Source organism: Notamacropus eugenii, chromosome 1, assembly GCF_028372415.1.
Source record: "Notamacropus eugenii isolate mMacEug1 chromosome 1, mMacEug1.pri_v2, whole genome shotgun sequence".
In the NCBI taxonomy this organism is placed as follows: domain Eukaryota; kingdom Metazoa; phylum Chordata; class Mammalia; order Diprotodontia; family Macropodidae; genus Notamacropus; species Notamacropus eugenii.
The window spans coordinates 275,815,683-275,836,590 of NC_092872.1; the positions used below are offsets into that span (position 1 = coordinate 275,815,683).

The 20,908-nt window shown below is 37.9% G+C and overlaps 1 protein-coding gene and 1 pseudogene across 2 annotated transcripts in view; both read left to right on the forward strand.

Moving 5' to 3' along the window:
• Positions 1 to 20,908, forward strand: part of PCDH15 (protocadherin related 15) — a 2,324,555-nt gene that overhangs the window by 1,674,345 nt on the left and 629,302 nt on the right. For both annotated transcript variants that reach the window (XM_072628920.1, XM_072628919.1), the window contains one exon: positions 6,931 to 7,050. In XM_072628920.1, coding sequence (XP_072485021.1) covers positions 6,931 to 7,050 — 120 coding nt within the window. The remainder of the gene's footprint in view (positions 1 to 6,930; positions 7,051 to 20,908) is intronic.
• Positions 14,455 to 17,581, forward strand: LOC140517557 (A-kinase anchor protein 10, mitochondrial pseudogene; annotated as a pseudogene).

A 20,908-nucleotide genomic window follows, 5' to 3' on the forward strand; every position in this document is an offset into this window, starting at 1 on the left:
TGTTATCCTGATTGTATCTCCAAAATACTCGAATTGTTTCTTTTCTGGCTCCTTGCAATATTTTCTCTTTGACTTGGGACCTCTGGAATTTGGCTGCAATATTCCTTTTGGGATCTCTTTCAGGAAGTGATCAGTGGATTTCTTCCATACCTATTTTACTCTCTGGTTCTAGAATATCAGGGCAATTTTCCTTGGTAATTTCTTGAAAGATGATGTCTAGGCTCTTTTTTAATCATTGTTTTCAGGAATTCTGATGATTTTCTTATTTTCTCTCCTGGATCTATTTTTCCAGGATGGTTGTTTTTCCAATGAGATATTTCACATTGTTTGCTATTTTTTCATTCCTTTGTTTTTGCTTTATAATTTCTTGATTTTGCATAAAGTCATTAGCTTCCATCTGACCCATTCTAATCTTTAAGAAATTATTTTCTTCAGCGAGCTTTTGGACCTCCTTTTCCTTCTGGTCAGTTCTTCCTTTTTAAGGTATTCTCCTCATTGACTTTTTGGATCTCTTTTGCCATTTGGGTTGGCCTATTTTTAGGGTGTTATTTTCTTCAGAATTTTTCAGGTCACCTTTAGCAAGAAGCTGACTTATTTTTCATGATTTTCTTGCATCACTCTCATTTCTCTTCCCAATTTTTCCCCTACTTCTCTAGCTTGATTTTCACAATCATTTTTGAGTTCTTCCATGGACTGAAATCAATTCATATTTTTCTTAGAGGCTTCAGATGCAGGAGCTTTGACTTTGTTACCTTTGTCTGTTTGTGTATTTTGGTCTTCCTTGTCACTAAAATAAGACTCTATATTCTTATTCTTTTTCCAGTTTTTGCTCATTTCCCCAACCATTTACTTGACTTTTGAGCTCTTTGTCAAGGTAGCTCTCTGCTTTCAGTGGAGGTGGGGGAGTGTGTACTCTCATCCTCTTGATCTTCACACAACGCATGGGCCTGCAGATTCAGAAATAGCTGCTGCTTGAAAATTAATAAATTAAATATTTAAAAAATATTCAATTGTGTCCATTTCCTCATAATGTAAATAGTAGGTATCAGTTAAAAACCTACTGTTAAGACTATATCAATTTAGAATAGATTTTGGTTGGTATTACTATCATGCTGGCCTGGTGAGAACCATAAGTAGTTTTTCTAAGGTCCAGCCTAGTTATATCTACATAAGCTACAGCCCACTGTAATCTCCAGAACAAAGAGGAATCTCTTTGCTTGGAGAGGGATCCCATACAGATGAAGTTACAGATATCTGATGTTTTGAATTGGATTTGGAATGCATACATACAAGGGCAAACAATGTCTTCAGTGATTATTCATGACTTTTTTTCCCCTCATGGCATCTCTTTATTCATGTAGAGAAACGAATGTGTATTTTGGCATCATTATCTGAGATGTCAAGACTGTTTCTATCATGGTCTTCTCAATAGCCAATACAAACTCACACATTAACACATAAAGACACTCAGATTCACATATATCTATCTATACATCAATCAAAAGTTTTTATTAAGTATCTGTTCTATTCTAGGAAATGTATTTGGCACTGGAGATGGAGACAAAAATGGAACACTCTCTGTTCTCAGTGAACATGCTCAACCGGGAGAGATAGCAGCTGTGTACATTGATACATATTATGTGCTTCACATACATACACACAAATGTATGTACCTCCTACCTCCCTGGTATATGTGTGTGCATATATGCATACACAGAAATGTTTACACAGGCATATATATATATATACATATATATATGAATATACAGATGTATATATGTATATACACATAAAAACATATATATGTATATATAAATATATATGCAGAATAGATCAAAGACAATTGTAAGCCCTGCATTAGGCACTGGAGATTGAAAGACAAAAATAAAATAGTCCCTGCCCTTCAGATAAGTGAATGTCATTTATTAAGTTTCTGGTAGGTAGCAGGAACTTTAATAATAACTGCACTAGTTCCTTCCCTCAAAGACATTCCATTAGACCAGTGGAGCTAGCATGTGTATATAGTGATATAATGGGCATCTGGGGCATGGCATAATTCGCTTGCTAAGATAACATCTTTCAGTGGAAGATGCCAGGCAGTTGATACAAGATGATCATGATCTCATGTAAAGGAAAATACCTTGGAGAGACTGGCACAGTTACGGTCATTTTATAACTAACTACAGCTGGCTTACCATGGACTGAAGAAAAGGCTTTTTGATTGGATATTAAAGCAGTCAAATAGACTAGTTGCTTAGAATGGTGGTCTCTTGGTCTCATTTGTTTTTGAGGGTTTTCATTGATTACTTAGCTCATGGAGTCCAGTGAAGAGAGTAGAGGCATCCAACTTTGACATGTCACAGTAATCTATAAGTCAGATCTAGGGCAGGTATTACAGCCAGCATGAATGGCCCAGGGTATAAGGAGCCACCTTCAGGACTCCAACCCTGCTGAAGGATTCATATTATGTCAGTCACCCTTCATCTAGACATGAACTTTCTGTACTATGGAAGATCTGAGCTAAATTTAGAGTCTTCTCCCTATAAGAGCAATCAAAGTAGAATCTTTTGCTATTTTTGTTTTAATATAAAGTGTCTCTGGTTGAATAATGTAAATAGGGAGGGTCTTCCTAACCAATAATGAGCGTGGGAAGATATGTAGGAAGACCCACACCTTTTGTTAATGAGGCACTGGTTTTGAAGGGTTGTGATGCCCTCTGGTTCTAAAAAGTGTACAAAGGCTCTGACATGAGGTTTTACTTTGGGGGCTTAGGTTTTTGAAGAAGGTTTGTGTGCTGGGAAGTCGCTAAACGTCCCCATCCCCATCCCAGCTTTGAAAAAACAGATGTTGGTGCTTTTCTGTCTGGGAACTGTGTATGTAGGGTAATGGTCACACAACTGGAAGCCTGTCTTTTGTTCTTTATTTCTCTTCTTGTATTTTTCTCTATTGGGGAATTCATATGTGGGCTTGATTAAAGGAGATTATTAACCCCTCAAAAGTTGCCTTTCCTTTTAGAATAGCAGATCAAAAAACCTTTAATAGTAGCCCCTCCGTGTATGTCGAGGTGCTTACTGTTGCACTTCCCCAGAGCCCAAGGAGGTGTGGGGAAGACTGTGATCAGCAAGTGCTGACAGGAAAGTGTCTCTCTGTTTCTTCTTGCAAAATCCACGAAGGAAAGCTTTCTTTATAAAAGATAACCAGTGTCATTAAATTGAACTTCCTTGTCATCACTAGGGTGGAAACATAGCTGGTGGGTGTTAAAGCTGATATCAGGCAGAGGGTACTTAACTCAGAGAGAGTGAAACTAGAATCAATCATGCTACAAAGGTAAATACAATATAACATGCCAGGCAACCACAGACATTGTGAAATACACTCTGGATATAAAAACAAAAATACTAAGTCTCTGCTTCAATCAGTGGGGACAGCACATGCATATATTTGCATATAGAGATAGTTACAAGATAACTGAGGAAAGTACCAGTAGTTTAGAGGAGGGGGGAGGGTGAAGGTCAGAAAACTAAGTACAATAAAGTGATTTTCAGGTTACCATGGAAAAAGAATGACTCAGCAAGTGGAAGCACTACTAGAAATAAGACTCTGTTTCTAAACTTAGCTACTCATTTTGATAAATCCAACACAAGCTATTTCTGGAACTTTATTTGAGGTCTCTCCAGAATACTCCAACCTGCCAGAGTTACAATCCTCTAGATACCATTCATAGAACTCAGAATGAATGCCACACTGGAGTTCAAATCATTGAGGAAAAATACTTTGCAGACAAATCACAGTGTGAGAAATAAATAATTATGTTGAAACATACCACTGTGTCAATCCTTCTGATTTAATTCTTGTGTGTTATAATACTCACCATATTCAAACTGCCTAAAACAATGTTGATGTTGTCAATTTTCCACCAAGAAGCCAAAACACACACACACACACACACACACACACACGCACACACACACACACACACTTTAGAGAGATTACTTCTAATCTTCAGATTACTTTTTTTGGAGAAGTAGGGAACAAAGCACAGTTAAGTTATCATTTTTCTTTTCCCACAGAAGAAAATAAAACAAGGAGATAGGTTTGTGGTCTTCACACTTGTTTTATTAGAAAAGAAATGAAATAGCCACATTCTTCTGACAATAGACACAAGTCCAAGAACTTTAAAAATAAATAAACATCTCAACAATAGAGAGATCACAACAAAACTTTCTGGGGTCACCAGGCTGATGTTTGACAAGGGTTCAATTACTTGGTATCTAAGGCTTTCAGAGTAGTGTGGTTTTCTTTAGTCCTGTTTCAACAAATTACTCTTTTTTTTTTTTTACCAGACTTCATAGAAAAATACACAATTTGGGTTTAATTTGACTGGTTTAATATTTCTAGTCCTATTTTTACAAAAATTTTTAGATTTCTAGGCAATAATAACATCAAATGCCCAAAGCAAAATGACTGGACCAGTGATGTATTCATTTTTGCAAAAGATAGGCTTCAATAAATACAAAATCTCTTAAGGATCACCCTAAATGGATTTTCATATTTTTGTTTATTTTCATTTTTAATAAAACCCCAATGACAAAATAAGACTTTTTTTGTCAGAAGAAAATAAAAATCTACCCTTGACTGCAAGGTGGTTTGCTCAGATTTATGTGAGAAGGGCTTAAAGTCTCCTTTGAATGTCCTTTCTGAAAATGCCTTCAAAGACAGGGCAATAGCTACAGACAATGAACATCTGAAGTAGCAGGGACTTGGAAACTACTACCAGTCCAGAGTATGAATACTGATTTTTAGACATCACCATCTTTCATATGATCTGCTTAAAAAAAGGTATCTTTTTCAGTAAAAGGAGAATATCATCATGCTATTAATCTCTTGAGAACAAATCGTTTCCAATAAAATATATCATCCTAATTTTTAGAAATACTGAATGCCAAAATTATATGTATTACCAATTAGACTGTGAGATCCTTGAGAACAGATATTTTTTCTTCTCTCTTTGCATCTTTAGTGCTTATTATGGTGCCCAGCACTTAGCAGGCACTCAATTAGTGCTTACTGACTTACCTTTACTTGATGTTTTCCTGAACAATGTGGTACAATGGGAAGAGCTCTGGCTTTTTTGTCAGGGAAAATAGGTTCAAATTCTTGCTGTGTTGTAACATCTTATTACATCACTGATCTCATTTTCTTCATTGTCTTAAAAGACCTTTAATATCCCTTTTAGAACTAAATCTATGTCCTCAGTCCTCAATTTGACATAATTTTCTACATACTTTTCTTGTCTTTACAGGGACAACCATTGCCAAGTTTTAGTTATTCATTTATCTTTGTCATTTAGGTCATATTATCAAACCAGGACAAATACATATCATTCTGGTTGAAAGGATTTAAAATTCCCCAAAGAACATGACAGGGGCTAGTGAAGAAATGGCAAAATAATTTTCATTTTAGCAAAATAGTGATGCTTTTATCATCTATAAGGGGAGGGAGTAAAATATGTGCTGCTTATTTGAATTCATTTGAAATTTCCTATTTCTCCAAAGAGAACTATTTGTAAAAAGCCTTATGTTTATAAAGTAAAGTTTATAAAGTAAAGTAAAGTTGTTTTTTATACTGGTGCCAATCAAGATCCTTCTACAACTCTACAAACAGTGGTGGTCTTGAAGCATTTCTCTGGCTGAAAAAGGCATGCCCCTCCAGGTAGCCTGGTGAAAGGACACTCCAAATACAGCTAGGATAAGGATTTAGACATAGAAAGAGCCTTAAAAACCTTTCTAATACAAATCTGTCATGTTGCAACTGGGCAAACTGAGGCTCAAAGAGATTAAGTGACAAATAAATGGAAGAATTAGAATCTCAACCTGGGTGTTCTTCCTTTAAATCCAACAGATGATGACTGTAGGACTGGACACATACTTTTATCTGCACAATCATCTTCTCTTCTATTGTTGATGTTCAGTTCTTAAAACTAGGACAATTTGTACCCAACTTTCTGATGATTTAATAATAACAACTAAATTCGAAGTATAAATTCTCTACAAAATTTGTTGATATTTATTCATATGCAGAAAAATGAGAGTTAATTAAGCTGAGGATCCAAATGATAGAGTTAGACCAGAGTGAACCTCCAGCTTGGGCTAATTTGATGTCATTGCTCTGTGACTGATTTTTCCACCTTCTTGAGCTCTTTCAGAGTTTATGTTCTATCTGCAAAGCATTTATGAACTCTGAATCACTGTCATGTCACTATGAGACATCTGAGGGAGATTTGCATATAGGAAATTGTTTTTCTTAGATCTAAAATGACTGGATAATATAGATGAGAATCTTTTAAGGGATCTTGATTAGTGTGAATATCTGTATTACCCACTTAGGCTCCCATCCTTTATAAGATCCTTGAAGTGAGGGACTGACATTTACCTCTTTTTGCATATCCAGTTTTAAGCAAAGTGTTTGGCACATAGTAGCTGCTTAAATGTTTATTGATTGATTGTAATGGAAATGAACTCATAACTATGCATTATATGAAATGTAATTTTTCATATAAGCATTAGTCATTTAATGAATAGAAGTGTCTACCTCTGTGTATATCTGTGTTTGTGTGAGCATGCACTCACTTACATGTCTAATCATCAAACAATTAATAGGTTAAAGTACAACCTAGGAAATGACATATGTCCACTTAGCCAGTAGCATCCAGCAGTTTAAATCCAAAAAATGCTTCTGGTGCCAGAGACTACATTGAACCCACCTGTGTGGTATTGTTGGCCAAGAATGCCATTTGGTATATTTCCAATCACACTTCATGAGTAGCTGCCTATTTTGATTACACACAGTTCTGATTACTGCTCAATACCTCAGGCTCAGTATAGAGGAGAAATTTTGAGGTCTTATTATATCTTATTTATTTCTTTTCAGCTAACTCCAGTAGGATCCACCATATTCACAGGATTTTCTGGAGATAATGGAGCCACAGACATAGACGATGGCCCCAACGGACAGATTGAATATGTCATCCAGTACAACCCAGATGATCCGGTAAGTGTCTGCTTTGAAAGGACAGTCAGTTAACTTTGATGAATCAAGACCAAACTTGCTTTTTTTCTTAACTCGATCCCTGATTTCATTAGAACAATGAATTACAAATAAAAAATTTTGTTCACCAGTGCAGATTAGATTCTGTTCTGTAGTTTATAGTCTTAGAGAATTGTGACTGAGCACTGAGAGGTTAGATGATTTACTCCAAGTCCTACAACCAGTACACATCAAGGAAGGTACTTGAACTCATTTGCCCTACTCTAAGCTAGCTTTCTATCCATTGTGCAATGCTGTGTTCTTATTATAGTTTACTCCCTCAGAATGGTTTTCTAATCCATTGACTAAGATTAATTTTACTTTGTTGTTTTTGAGTCTAATGTGAATTAGCTACAATTATGATTTAGCACTAAATTCCACTTTTTCCTTTGTATAGAGCTTCAGAATCTTAAATAAGGTTTATTTTGCATGTCTTGTGATCAAAGTTATATACTTCTAAGAAAAATGTGTAACCGTAATAACTAGTATTTAAATAATGTTTTATGGCTTGCAGTATTCTTTAAACATCTTATCTCATTTGATTCTCACAGTGATGCTGTGAAATTGATGTTATCATTAACCTTATTTCAAAGATGAAAGAAATGAGGCTGACTGGATTTAAGTGACTTACCCAGTTCCTCCTACCTTGAAATTCAGAGTTCCCTATCCATCATGCCTTGTGACATCAGCATTCTGGTCAAAGATAAGAATGTTGAAACTCCCAAGGTAGTTTTCAGCCTTGTGAAAACTGACATTGCCATTGCTGAACCCTGAGGTCTTTCTTTCTTCTGCATTTTTCACTCTGTTTTAATACCGTCCCTGTAGATGGCAGTAAAACAGCCTAAATTAAAGGAGAAAACAATGTAGTTTAGCAAGCCAGAAATATTATGGAATAAATCAGCCCCTCTAACTATGTCTCTAATTCAATGAGTCAAAAGCATGAAAAATCATAACAGTGTACTCCTAATGGGTTTTTAGTGGAAAGGGGAGACTAGCACAGATAGATTTTCAAATGGAAGGTTACACCTTGATCCTCTTCTCAGTTTAGGGTAATATATATGGCTTTGATATCTTCAGTAAGACTTATAGGAGCAGAATGCTTGGAAAATGGGGTAAATTTTGGGTGGGGTAAGGAAATATGAATATGACTGAAAAAGTCAATAGATAGATCATCTGTTGAGAGATAACCAGTAAGCTCCACTCGAAACCATTTAATGTTAATTAATAATATGATGTAATGTAAATAAGATAACAAAACAACATAGCATAACATATAATAACATCCTGGAGAGAGAACAAGGCTTAGCACAGTTTCTGGCACACAGTAAGAACTGAGTAAATGTTTGTTGTCTACTTATCTGCCCCCAAGACATTAGGTACTCCACATATGTGGGAAATTAACAGAAAAATAGACATAATATTGGTAGATTGAATCCAATCCAATAGTATGGAAGGTATTTGAAAGGAGGGGTGGCATCAATTTCATTTTTGTTTCCTCAGTACCTATCACAATGGCTGGCACATAAATGTGCTTTTTCATTTTCACTGAATTAAATTGGATTGTACTGAACTGAAATTAATTGAACTAAATCAGTGATCACAGAACCTTCAAAATATCAGTGACAAAAAAAAAAAAATCTTCCCTCAAAAACTTTACCAAATCATGTCAAAATAGCTTGGTTCTTTATTTAGCACCCCAGGCTCCTCTTTGAAATCCCATTAACATGACAAGCTCAGGTCCTCTGAGGGCAGAAGAGTTCTCTTCCACTTAAAGTTCAAACAGAACCTGAGAGTTTAAGTAAGGTTGATAGTACTTCCACATCCATGTATTCCCCAATGCCAATCAACTAGATGATATTAATTAGTTTTTACTTTTTAAAAACTGATTCAGTGAGAACATATAGTAAGAGTGGTGTCTCCCACCCTCCATAAAATACCCTCCATAAACTAGGAGTGCACCCTCTCATATTATGCAGAAGAGAGGGGGAGAAAGGGAAAGTAGGCTCAAATATTACAGGCAAAGCTCCTGGACATGTAGGGAACAAAGTGGCACCTGAAAGTTCCTTTGGAAATCTTTTTTTCCTTTTATGTACAGTTATCCCTTCCACATTGCCACTTTCCCCATTGCAGTTTTGTATATAATGGATTGGCATAAGAAATTAAATGGGAATTTGGGGGCAGTTTGCAGAAGCCACAGATGACATGGGAAGGCTAATGAATGACAAAAAACAGTTTAGAAATCCATAAAAAATCCATAAAACATATGCATAGTACTGTATAATATCAACATATTTTCTCTTTCAATACCATAATAATTCAGACTTCTTCTTGCTTATGAAGGGATGGCCAAAAGAATTTACATGGATTTTCCAGATCACAGGGGCCCCATGTCCCTAAACCCCAAGATGTGGAAGGGATAACTGTAGTTTCTTTATGAAGTACCTTTTCAGTGGAACTTTCTGCTGGATTTCAAAAGTCAGTGCCTTTAGAGTCTGAGATTAATGTAGCCCTTCCCCAAGTGCCTCCTTGTCCTGTCCTTGGTGTGTCCCTCAGCTCCTAATAGAAGCTTTCATCAGCCAGCCGTATTCCAGAGTGACTTCTATTGAAGTTTCTTCTACATGAAACCTCCAGATTTTCCTTGGTTTTGACCTGGTCACTTCCATCTCTTGAAATAACTAAAATCAGAAATAACACAGAGACTGTCAGACGCTCACTTTGGCTTCTCTGTGGGAGAGAAGGAATTGCCTAATGGGCTAGAGAGAAAAATATAGAGTGGGGAGGGGATGCTAAGGAGCTGGGAAATCCTAAAGGGGTAAGCAGTACAAGAGAGGCAGATTAAAGCCTCCTATGAGACCAATAACCCACAGTTCAGTAGAGTTATTTCTAGCGGAACAGCACAGGTAAAATATTAGTCTTTTTGATTAGGATTGAGGACTCTTTGTAACCCTGGAGTTGAAGACATGGTAGAAGGACCTATTATCATTTTTCAGGAAGAGTGGTCTTCAAAGGCCTCCAAAGGATGGACTAAAGTAATGCCCAGTGTTTGTCCTTGTCATTTGAAGATGTTCTTGGGACTGACCAATTAGGTTGAGTGAAAATGTGCTGCTATTCTGTAACATGTGTGGTAATTTTTGATTCTTAACCATCCTACTACTTATCTTATCTTAACCACCTCTTCATCAACACCCAACAAAGAAGAAAGGGCACATTCAAGGATAAATCCTCTCTCAGGTAGTATTCTGCATCAAGATTAGGTTGGATTAGAAGACTCTTGGAGTTCCTACCCACTCTGACATTCTGTGATTCTGATTCTGTGATATTCTGATTATTTTAAACAGATCTCCAGATGACTTTGTGTCCAATGGCATATTCTGTTTAGCACTTGGTAGAGTAGCAACAGAATATGGATGTTACTTTGTGAAAATGTTTTCTCTGTATAGTCAGTGCATGATTGTTCCTGATTGGGTTGGGATAAGAATGATTAATAAAAATCCATACGAAGGTGTAACAGCAAGGACCCCAAAATACACAGGAGGGCCTGCTGCACAGTTTCTTAGATCTGCTTTTCTAAAAGGAAAGCAACTTTGGAGGGGTCAGTAATCTACTTTAATCAAGCACATGTATCATTCACTTAGTTCAGGGGAAAAAGTCAGTACCCTGAACTTCAGGGAAAATACACACAGAGAAGTAAAGAGCTAACAGACAGACTTCCAACTGTCTGACCATAAGCAGTACATACATCACAGATAAACAGACAGATCTAACTGTATGACCATACATACACAGTTACCAGAGAGAGAAGCACCAATATCTGGGTTTTTAAAGCTGAGGGGCTACTACAAATCTTATTCCAAAAACTAAGCCTCAAAGTAAAACCTCACCTCAGAGTATTTATACACTTTTCAGAGCTGGAGGGCAGGACCCTCTGACCCAGTGCCTTAATAGAAATTACACAAAGGTATTAAGGTCTATTAATGGGCAAGGAAAGTCTTTAGCTGTCCCCCCCCCCCACTCCCATTAACCTTAAATCACCATTACAGAAGTCAATGGCAATCCCAAATTTGGTAGCACTAGAGCTACCTCCACAAGTTAGCAATGTTCAACACAAGAAACAAGTATTAAGCAGTTACTATAGCAGGGCATTACACCACAAATCCCAAAATGAAGCAATCTCTGTCCCTGAGGAATTTATATTATATTGAACTGTGATCATTACTGCTAACAGGGACCCAAATGCAGAAATTTCAGTTTCATCCCTTTGATTTGAACTAAGACAAACCAGAAGTATGGGAGGGACTACCTGAGACATTCTCCTCACAATTCCTCTCCACTTCAATAATATTCCCTGAGGCTGAGGTGTCCCAGTCAGCTAGGTGATGTAGTGGCTAGAGGTCTGGGCTTGGAGTCAAGAAGTTGTTACTGTTGTTGTGGTGACTCAGTTGTGTCCGTGATTTCTTGACAAAGTTACTGGATTGGTTTGCAATTTCCTTCTCCAGCTCATTTTACAGATGAAGAGATTGAAGCATGCAGGGTTAAGAGACTTGTCCAAGGTCACATAGCCACTAAGTGCCTGATGCTAAATTTGAACTCAGATCTTCCTAACTCTAGGCTTGGTGGTGTATGTACTGTGCCACCTTCCTGTCAGAAAAACCTGACTTCAAATCCAGCCTCAGACACTTACTAGCTCTGTGACCCTGAGCAAGTCACTTAACTCTGTTTGCCTCAGTTTCCTCATCTGTAAAATGAGCTGGAAAGGGAAATGGCAAACTAGTCCAGTAACTTGGAAAAGAAAATTCCAAATGGAGTCAAAAAGAGTCATGAAGAATCAGACACAGTGACCAGAACTGAACAACAATGAATGAAAACTCAATTGAACCCTCTCTCATTCCCTCACCATCTCTCAGCCTCCTTGTTTGATGTTTCTGTAACTCCAGTCCATCCTACACAGAACTGCCAAAATGAGTACCAGAGCAGCCACTTGTTCAACTCTAATATTTCTCTATTACTTACAAGCTCAAAAATAAAGTCCTCTTTTTAGCTTTTAAATCCCTACAAGCCTGGCCTCAATCCATTTTTTTTTAACCAGGCTTATTGAACATTTTTCAACCCCCTGTTGTCTGAGAGCCAGCCAGACTGCCTTTCTCTTAGTTTTTGACACACAACGCTTCCGATGTTTTCCCTCTGCCCTGACCTTCCCTTGGCCTGATAGGCTTCCCTTCCTACCTCTACCTCCCTGAGTCCCTCTTTCTCTCTGAAGATCCAGCTCCAGTAACACACTCTACTTGAACCTTTGCCTGATTCCCTGCTTCCTGTCCTGCTTCCAAACATTAGATTCAAGTGCTCTACGTATGTGTTATACATACTTAGAAATAGTGTCCCCAAAGCCATAGCACAGTTTGAAATATTAATGACTTAGAGATAGTAACTTTAGAGAATAAGTCCACTGCAAGAAATAATAATTTTACTAATTATTATTGTATTCATTTTATTTTATATTATATTATTGTATTTATACTCTCAGTGTTTGATACACAGTAGACCTTTCATAAATACTTATTGATTGATAGGGTGAGTCCATGGAGGCCTCCTCTAGGTCACTAGGGCAGTCTAAATACCTTGCCCCTTGTTTTCCTTTTCTCCCACTTCTTCCCCTTGCTTGCTGTTTGTCTGAGAGTAGCCAGCAAATTGCTATTAGGAAGCAATCCCTTCCTGAATCCCACTCAGATAAACAGATGAAGAGAGAGAATCCCCCTACTAGAATATAGTGTCCTTGATAAAAGGGAATATTTTGTTTTATATCTATATATTCAGTACCTAGTGTATCTGTAATGAGGGTATAGACCTGCATTGGTACAGAAATTTTCTTCATCTGGGAGTGACTGATACTAATTAAATCACAGATCCCTATCCTAATACAGCAAGGGCAGCTAGAAATACAGTACCAGGGTTGAAGTTAGGAAGAATCTTTCTGACCTTAAATTTGGCCTCAGACACTAGTTTTGTGACTCTGGGTAAGTCACAATCTTTTTTGCCTCCTTTTCTCATCTGTAAAATGAGATGGAGAAGGGAATGACAAACCATGTCAGTATCTTTGCCAAGAATAGCCCAAATGTGATCATGAAGAGTTGGACACAACTGAAAACCGAAACAATCACAGCAGCACAACCAGTTCCCAAGATGTATATGCTTTGTACATCATTTTTGAAAGGTAACCCAGAAATTTTAGACTTGACTTTCCCAATGAGAAAAGTGCGGTAAGGATTAACTGGCCCAGGGAACTAGGAAAGCAGTGACATTGACAGACCTCAGCATCACTATGTCAGAACTAGACAAGGAGGAACAAGCTTTGACATTTAGTTGCTCTGGGCAGAAACTGCTATCATGTCAATGTTGACAGTTGAAAACTTAGAGAGAGAGAGACACAGAAACTGGGAGTGTGTGTGTGTAGGAAATATGTTAATATTGTGTTCAGCCCTTGTCCTACCACAGAACTAAGGAGAGGTAGATTTAAATATTATAAATCTTTGCCTTATCTCATCAAGATTAAAAAAAAAGAAAAATACATTTTTCTTTGTCAAATCCAATTATATAAAAAAAAAGAAGGCTACTCCTTTCTCACTTAATGCAGCACAATTAAAGAAGGCTAACACCTTTGGAAACTCAGCTATCAGAAGAACACATGAAAAGAAAATAACATTAAAATCCTCTATAAAAGTTTTAGCCAAGCATAATATTTATTTTTATCCCATTAACCAATCATTTCTTATTTCTTTTGAGCCAGGCTGTGTGCCAGGCACTGGGGATGACAAGGACAAAAATGAAGACTCAATTAAAATAAGTTAAGTCTTTTGTTTATGTTTTAAGGGATCCGATTTTTAAGAAATGAGCAAGTAATTGATGGGAGCATGGTTGAGTTGCTTGAATTTCCAATCTGCAAGTTGGAAGATTTATTTACTTTTCCAGTGGATTCTAATTCTAGACAGTTATCTACAATTAAAAGGTTTACATTAAAATTGCAAATAAAAAAAAGTGGTAAATGAAAAGGAAAAGAGATTTCAAAAACTGTTTTTGGTGTAAAATAGAACTATGCCAGAAGTCTAGAGTCTCAAGGAGTCCAAGATGAGATTGTAAGCTCAAGGTATATCCTTAGACTGTTAGCAGCTGTGTTACTGGACAAGTTACTCAATAATGCCCAGACTCAGTTATCTCATCTGAAAAATGAGGATATTAATAAAACTTACCTTATGAAGTTATTGTGAAGATCAAATGAAGCCGTATAGTAAAAGTATTTCATAACCATTAAAACTCTATAAGTTAGATATCACTAGTGGTGTTTGCTGTTGTTATGTGATAAAAGTGTTACAAAAAATACTGATACATCAGTTTATGGAACTTCAGAGAATGGAACATTTGGTTAAATTCTGGTTAGAGGCTGAAAGTTTTCGTTCTACTACCTGGTCCCGAATAAGAGCACACAGTCTGAATACAGTTAAACAGAGCTCATTGGCTGAGCCTCTCTCTCCTTCATCTAAAAGGCATGAAACCACAGTCTCTTTTCCATCTGAGTTTCTTGACCAGAAGTTGGAGAGTTCTAGCACAGTCCAGCTGTTCAAGACCATGTCAAAAGGAACAGAGATGGATAGTAGAACTAGCAATGCTCCCAATCACTTGCTGCCTTCCCAGGATAGAGAAGATATCCATTCTCTCCGTCTTGAAATGTCCAAGGAAGGGGCTCACGTTTCTGTGGAACATGAAGACTCTTCCAGACTTACAGTATCAAATAGAAATAGTCCTTCTTCCACACTAAAGGAACTGTCGGGAAAACTAATGAGAAGTATAGAACGTGATGCAGTGAATACTTTTACCAAATATATATCTCTGGATGCTGCTAAACCAATACCCATAACGGAGGCAATGAGAAATGACATAGTAGCCAAGATTTGTGGGGAGGATGGACAGGTGGATCCCAACTGCTTTATTATGGCGCAATCCATAGTATTCAATGCAATGGAACAAGAGCATTTTAGTGAGTTTTTGCGAAGTCACCATTTTTGTAAATACCAGATTGAAGTGCTGACCAGTGGAACTGTTTACCTGGCTGACATTCTCTTCTGTGAATCAGCCCTCTTTTATTTCTCGGAGTACATGGGGAAGGAAGATGCAGTGAATATCTTACAGTTTTGGTTGGCAGCTGATAACTTCCAGTCCCAACTTGCTGCCAAAAAAGGCCAGTATGATGGTCAAGAAGCACAGAATGATGCCATGATCTTGTATGACAAGTACTTCTCCCTTCAAGCTACACATCCTCTTGGATTTGATGACTTTATAAGATTAGAAATTGAATCCAACATCTTCAGGGAAGGAGGGCCCCTCCCAAGCTGTTTCACTACTCCACTGCGTCAGGCCTGGACAACTATGGAGAAGGTCTTTTTACCTGGCTTCCTGTCCAGTAATCTTTATTATAAATACTTGAACGACCTTATCTATTCAGTACGAGGAGATGAATTCCCAGGAGGAAATATTGCACTGACGATTGCTGGCTCTGGGGGCCCTCCTGATCACGAATCTCATTCGAGTAGCTCTGATGGTTCTGCTCAGTTCAGTGTGAAGAAGGCCAATGTTAAAATCCTGAAAAACTTTGATGAAGCAATAATTGTAGATGCTGCAAGTCTGGATCCAGAATCTTTGTATCAGCGGACATACGCAGGGAAGATGACCTTTGGGAGAGTCAGTGACCTAGGGCAGTTCATCCAGGAATCTGAGCCTCAGCCTGATGTAAAGAAATCCAGAGGATCTATGTTCTCGCAAGCCATGAAGAAATGGGTGCAAGGAAATACTGATGAGGCCCAAGAAGAGATGGCTTGGAAGATCGCAAAGATGATAGTCAATGATGTGATGCAGCAGGCACAGTGTGACTCACCATTAGAGAAGTCGACCAAGCTATGATTTTAAATGTGAGATCAAGGAAGTCTGCTTTTGAAGATAAGTGAACTTTTTTCCTTTGGTTGTATTCTTTAACACAGCCGATGAAAATAAGCACTGTACTTTTATCACTGAGACCACCATCTTTTCCTAAGGAAGAATTGGGAGCCATCGAGGGCCTCCCACACCAAGTGCAGAGTCACATACAGAAATCTGCCTATCACTGCACATGTAGCACACATAGGGAAGATTTTTAAAGAGACAGAGGGGGTTCTGCACGTTGTTGCAAGAAGAATGTGATTGATGGACTTCACAACAACAGGAAGCCATTTTTGAGAGATTGTTAAACTCTCGGGAATAGTCTGGGGCCACTCGTGCCAAGGAGGTGTGAGAGGAAGCTTAGCACTAGTTCTCTTGCTAATGTCACTTACAGTAATAATCACACATTCTGAAGACTGCAGAGCAAGTGTCTAAAAAGATCCTGCCCTATCCTTAAAATGTTCCTTGGGAAGGCATGTGGGCTGGGAGCTCTGTTGGTTTGCTTTCCTTACCAAAACTAGGTGAGTATTAATTACAGACTAAATGTATTTCCTTCCTTTGCAGAAGCATTAATTTTGAAGGAAAGTAACAGGCCATGAGTGAAGTGACTGCACTCTCCTTGCCTTTGGTAGAGGTATATAATTTTGCATTTTTACTAGCTTCTGAGATGCAGAATATTTAAAAACCAGTGTTTCACTGGTGTAACTTTGTGTTGCTAACACAAGGCCGAAGGTGCAATTAAGAATGCCATGTGTGAGCATCAAAGTCTCCCTGCTCTCCCTGGACTCTGCTCTCCAGTTACTACTCCTTGTCCAAAATACATTTAGAAGCAGCAACATTTTTAAAAATACCAATTGGTTTGTTGATTATATCATAATGATTCACTCCAGTTTTTCATTTTGTGCTGTCCTCAAACTAGAATGTCTGTTCCCAGATAGGACTATTTTTTTTTAAAGAAGAAAAAAAATTTTTTTAAATCAATCAATTCTGTTTGGCAGTTTCTCCCACCTCTTGCTTCTGCTGGTCGTTTGGAATTTTGCCACTTGTGACGTTTGTTTCTTTTATTGTCATTAAGACAAAAAGCAGACTGCTGGGTTTCTGCTCAGACCCAGGAAGCAGTTCAGCAGGGCAGCACAGCATTTGGGTATCACTCCATTATGTTTTTGCCCATATTTCCTTGTGACATGTTTCTCTGATGGGGTGGGGAGGGTTTTGGGTTTTTTTTTCCTGTTACTGCTTTTTGTCAAAGGACTTGGAAAAAAAATCACTTTATAAAGATTATCAATCATCTCCGTTCTTGAGAGTCTTTGAATGAATACAGAATGTTATTCCATTGCAATATGTGATTGTATAAAGGCACACTGTGTATTGTCAACAAGAAGAAACAGAAAGGCTGTGTATAGGTTTTTGGTACTATGTACCACCTCTATTACTCCTCTGATGCCCAAGTATTCATGTACCTAAACCATATTCTATTTAATTGTGTTTGATTTAAAATATATATAAATATCTATAAAATATATTAAAAAAAAAATACTGATACAAACAGTTGCATCATTATAGAAACCTGGAAGCATTGTGTCTGCATGACTGGGGTGTTCTAATTTATTTTAGATAACCAACCTATACATGATGAATCTGAATTCTCTAGCCAGTGGTAATGGCTAATATCTTTGATAGTCAGGATTTTTAACATGCTGTCCATAGACGCCTCCCCTACCACCATTCCAGTCCCCTCAAAGATAAAGATTTCAGACAGTCAATAAATTTCTCAGAAAGGGGAAAAATATCTCCCACTAATCTCCAACTGAAATTTGGCATTGCTAAATATTTAAGAATATTATTCTGGAAGGTTTCCATAGACATCCCCAGGTTGAGAGGCAAGGGAGTCATCCCAGGTTAAGATCCTCTATTTTTAGTGGTATAGCTTTTAAATTCTACTTATAAATTTAATTCTACTATTGTGTTTATCCTTGTTCTCAAAAAGCTTAGATCATCAGAGGGAGAATAGAAAACACATACACACAAAGAAATAACCCAAAATTCCACATAGAGTGTTTTGAAAAGAAAAATCAGCTCAAACCACTGAAAGGGTTAGGAAATGTGTCCCTTAGGTTTTTGGTAGTGCTGTTCAGCCTTCCATTCATGTCTGACTCTTCTGGACCTCATAGGCACACCAATATGTACCAACACAGTCCGTTGGTTTTCTTGGCAAAGATACTAGAGTGGTTTGCCATTTCCTTCTCCAGTGAACTAAAGTAACAGAGGTTAAGTGATTTGCCCTGGGTCACACAGCTATCAAGTGTCTGAGGCTGGATTTGGACTTAGGTCTTCTTGACACTTTACTACTGATAGGGAGTAACACCCGAATCATCCTCTGATGGAAGTGGGGGGTGGTAAGGTATGTAGGGTTTTACTACACGGTAGGAGGGAAGGAGAGAGAGCCAGAGCCAGAGAGGCAGAGATAAAAGGAAAGAAAGAAAGAGAGAGAGGAAGGAAGGAAGGAAGGAAGGAAGGAAGGAAGGAAGGAAGGAAGGAAGGAAGGAAGGAAGGAAGGAAGGAAGGAAAGGGAGGTTGGGAGAAAGACAAAGAGAGTACATACTATACGTGGGTTACATACATAACATGACAGCAGAGGCACAAAGGAAGGAGATGAAATGCTGGGGCAGAGAATGAGAGTAAGCTATTTTGAATATTCTCTTTTTTTAAAGAAAATCTCCTTTTGGGTCTAAAGAAAGTTACATTCTTACTCTATTCACCAAAGATACATTTCATTCCTATGAGGATTGGCCTGGAAGCTGTTGATCATTTTCTATGGAGTAATGGAATAGAATGTGGCAGAAGCTGCTGACACGTCCCTTGAAGCAGACTAGGCCTACTAAGCATGGAGCATCTGATTTTCCTTAACTTCTGCCACTCAGAAAATTGTTGAGAAAGGAGCACTAAGTGACAGGCCTGGACCGCTGATTTCTGGGAGCCCTAGGAAAGCAGGTTCTGACACAATTTTGTCAGCTTCTCCTCATCAGCTTCTAGCTCTTTTCTCATATATTTGAATCCCCAAGGTTGTAGGAGAATTAGAAAGACAGTGGCATCATTGCCTTGCTGAACCTGGGCTATTATCCTGAATTAGTACAATGTAATGCAATGTTACAAACCAAAAACATTTTGTTGTTATTATTGTTTGTTTTGATTTATTTTGTGTAAAACATAGGCCACAGTTTAGACATTAAAAAAAATCGGATTGAATCAATGACAACTTGTTTACCCTGGAGAGGTTGCTAGTAACGGAAATCCTGTTGGCCAATGTGAAATCAACATGCCAGATTCTAGAACTATGGGCAAGGAGACTATACTGGAAATTACATTAATTTTGAAAAACAAAAACAAAAAAACTTTGTTTTCCAGGCCTAGTTTTATCAATTTATCAGCTTTTTGACCTCAGGCAAGTCACTTCCACTACTTAGGTTAGGGTTAGTGGATAAAGTGTTCCACTTCTTATAAGGAATGCTTGGGCAGCTAGGTGGCACAGTGGATAGAGAGCCCAACCTGGAGTCAGGAAGACCTCAGTTCAAATCTGGCCCCAGACAGTAACTATGTCACTCTGGGAAAGTCAAATTAACCCTGTTTGCCTCAGTTTCCTCATCTGTAAAATGAGCTGAAGGAAATGACAAACCACTTCAGTATCTTTGCCAAGAAAATCCCAAATGGAGTCATGAGAAGTCAGACAATCCAGAAATGACTGAAAAACAACAAAGAAACACTTCAATCCTTACCATGGATACTTATCTCTGGGAAACTCAACCTCAGTTTCCTCATTTGTAAATAGGGATAATAACAGTAATTACTCAAAGCTGATATGAGGATCAAATAAATCAGTGTATGTGAAGTGCTTTGCATATTAGATCATAGATATCATATATATTTGCTATATATGAGTGAGTTATTATTATTGTAAGGTGAGTAATCAGACTAGATGACCTTGGCATTCTTTTACTCTGAGATTTATAGTAGTTGGAAGACATTATAATATTCTTCTTTCCTCTTTAGAATTTCATTCTTAAGTATTTATAAAACCCTCTCCAGATTCTTAGCTTCTCAGATGATGGCACGCTAAGTTGCTGCCTACATTTCCACTGAACTCAAAGACATCAGCTTTCTTCCCAAATTTAAATTATTAGCCTATTCCCTGATCTTTTCTCTTTAACTATTATAGATTCTAAGAGGATGTAGTCCCTTCCCCCGCCTCTTTCACCATTCAGCAGGTTTTTATTGTTTGTGAGATCATTACTATTGTTGGCACCATCGTTTTTGAAGAATGAAATTATCATTAAGGGGAATCAAAACAATATTATCTCCTTTGCTTTTGACAGAGTAAGAAACTATCAAATCATCAGTCAAAAAGACTTAAGTGCTTATGTGCCAAGCCTCGTACTGAATACTGGAGATATTTAGAGGCAAAGAATGGTCCTTGTCCTCCAAAGAGGCCATTGTACTGAGAGAGAAAGGAAGGTGAGGCAGTGAGGCAGAGTAGGGCAGAGCACTGGGCCTGGACACAGAAAGACCTGAGTTCAAATTTGGCCTTCCTGGCTGTGTGACCCTAGACAAATCACTTTCCTCTGTTTGCCTCAGTTTCCTCAACTGTAAAATGGATGTAATACTAGTACCTACCTTGCAAGGTGGTTGTGACGATCAAATTATAAATACTTGTAAAGCCCTTAGTCTAGTGCCTAGCACATGGTATATGCTATATAAATGTTTGTTCTCTTTGCCCTTCCCCTTCTAGATATATTTAAATAGGGGTCACACAGCCAGTGACCTTCTCCCTCTCCTCCCTTTCCCTCTCCCTCTCCTTCTCTGTGTC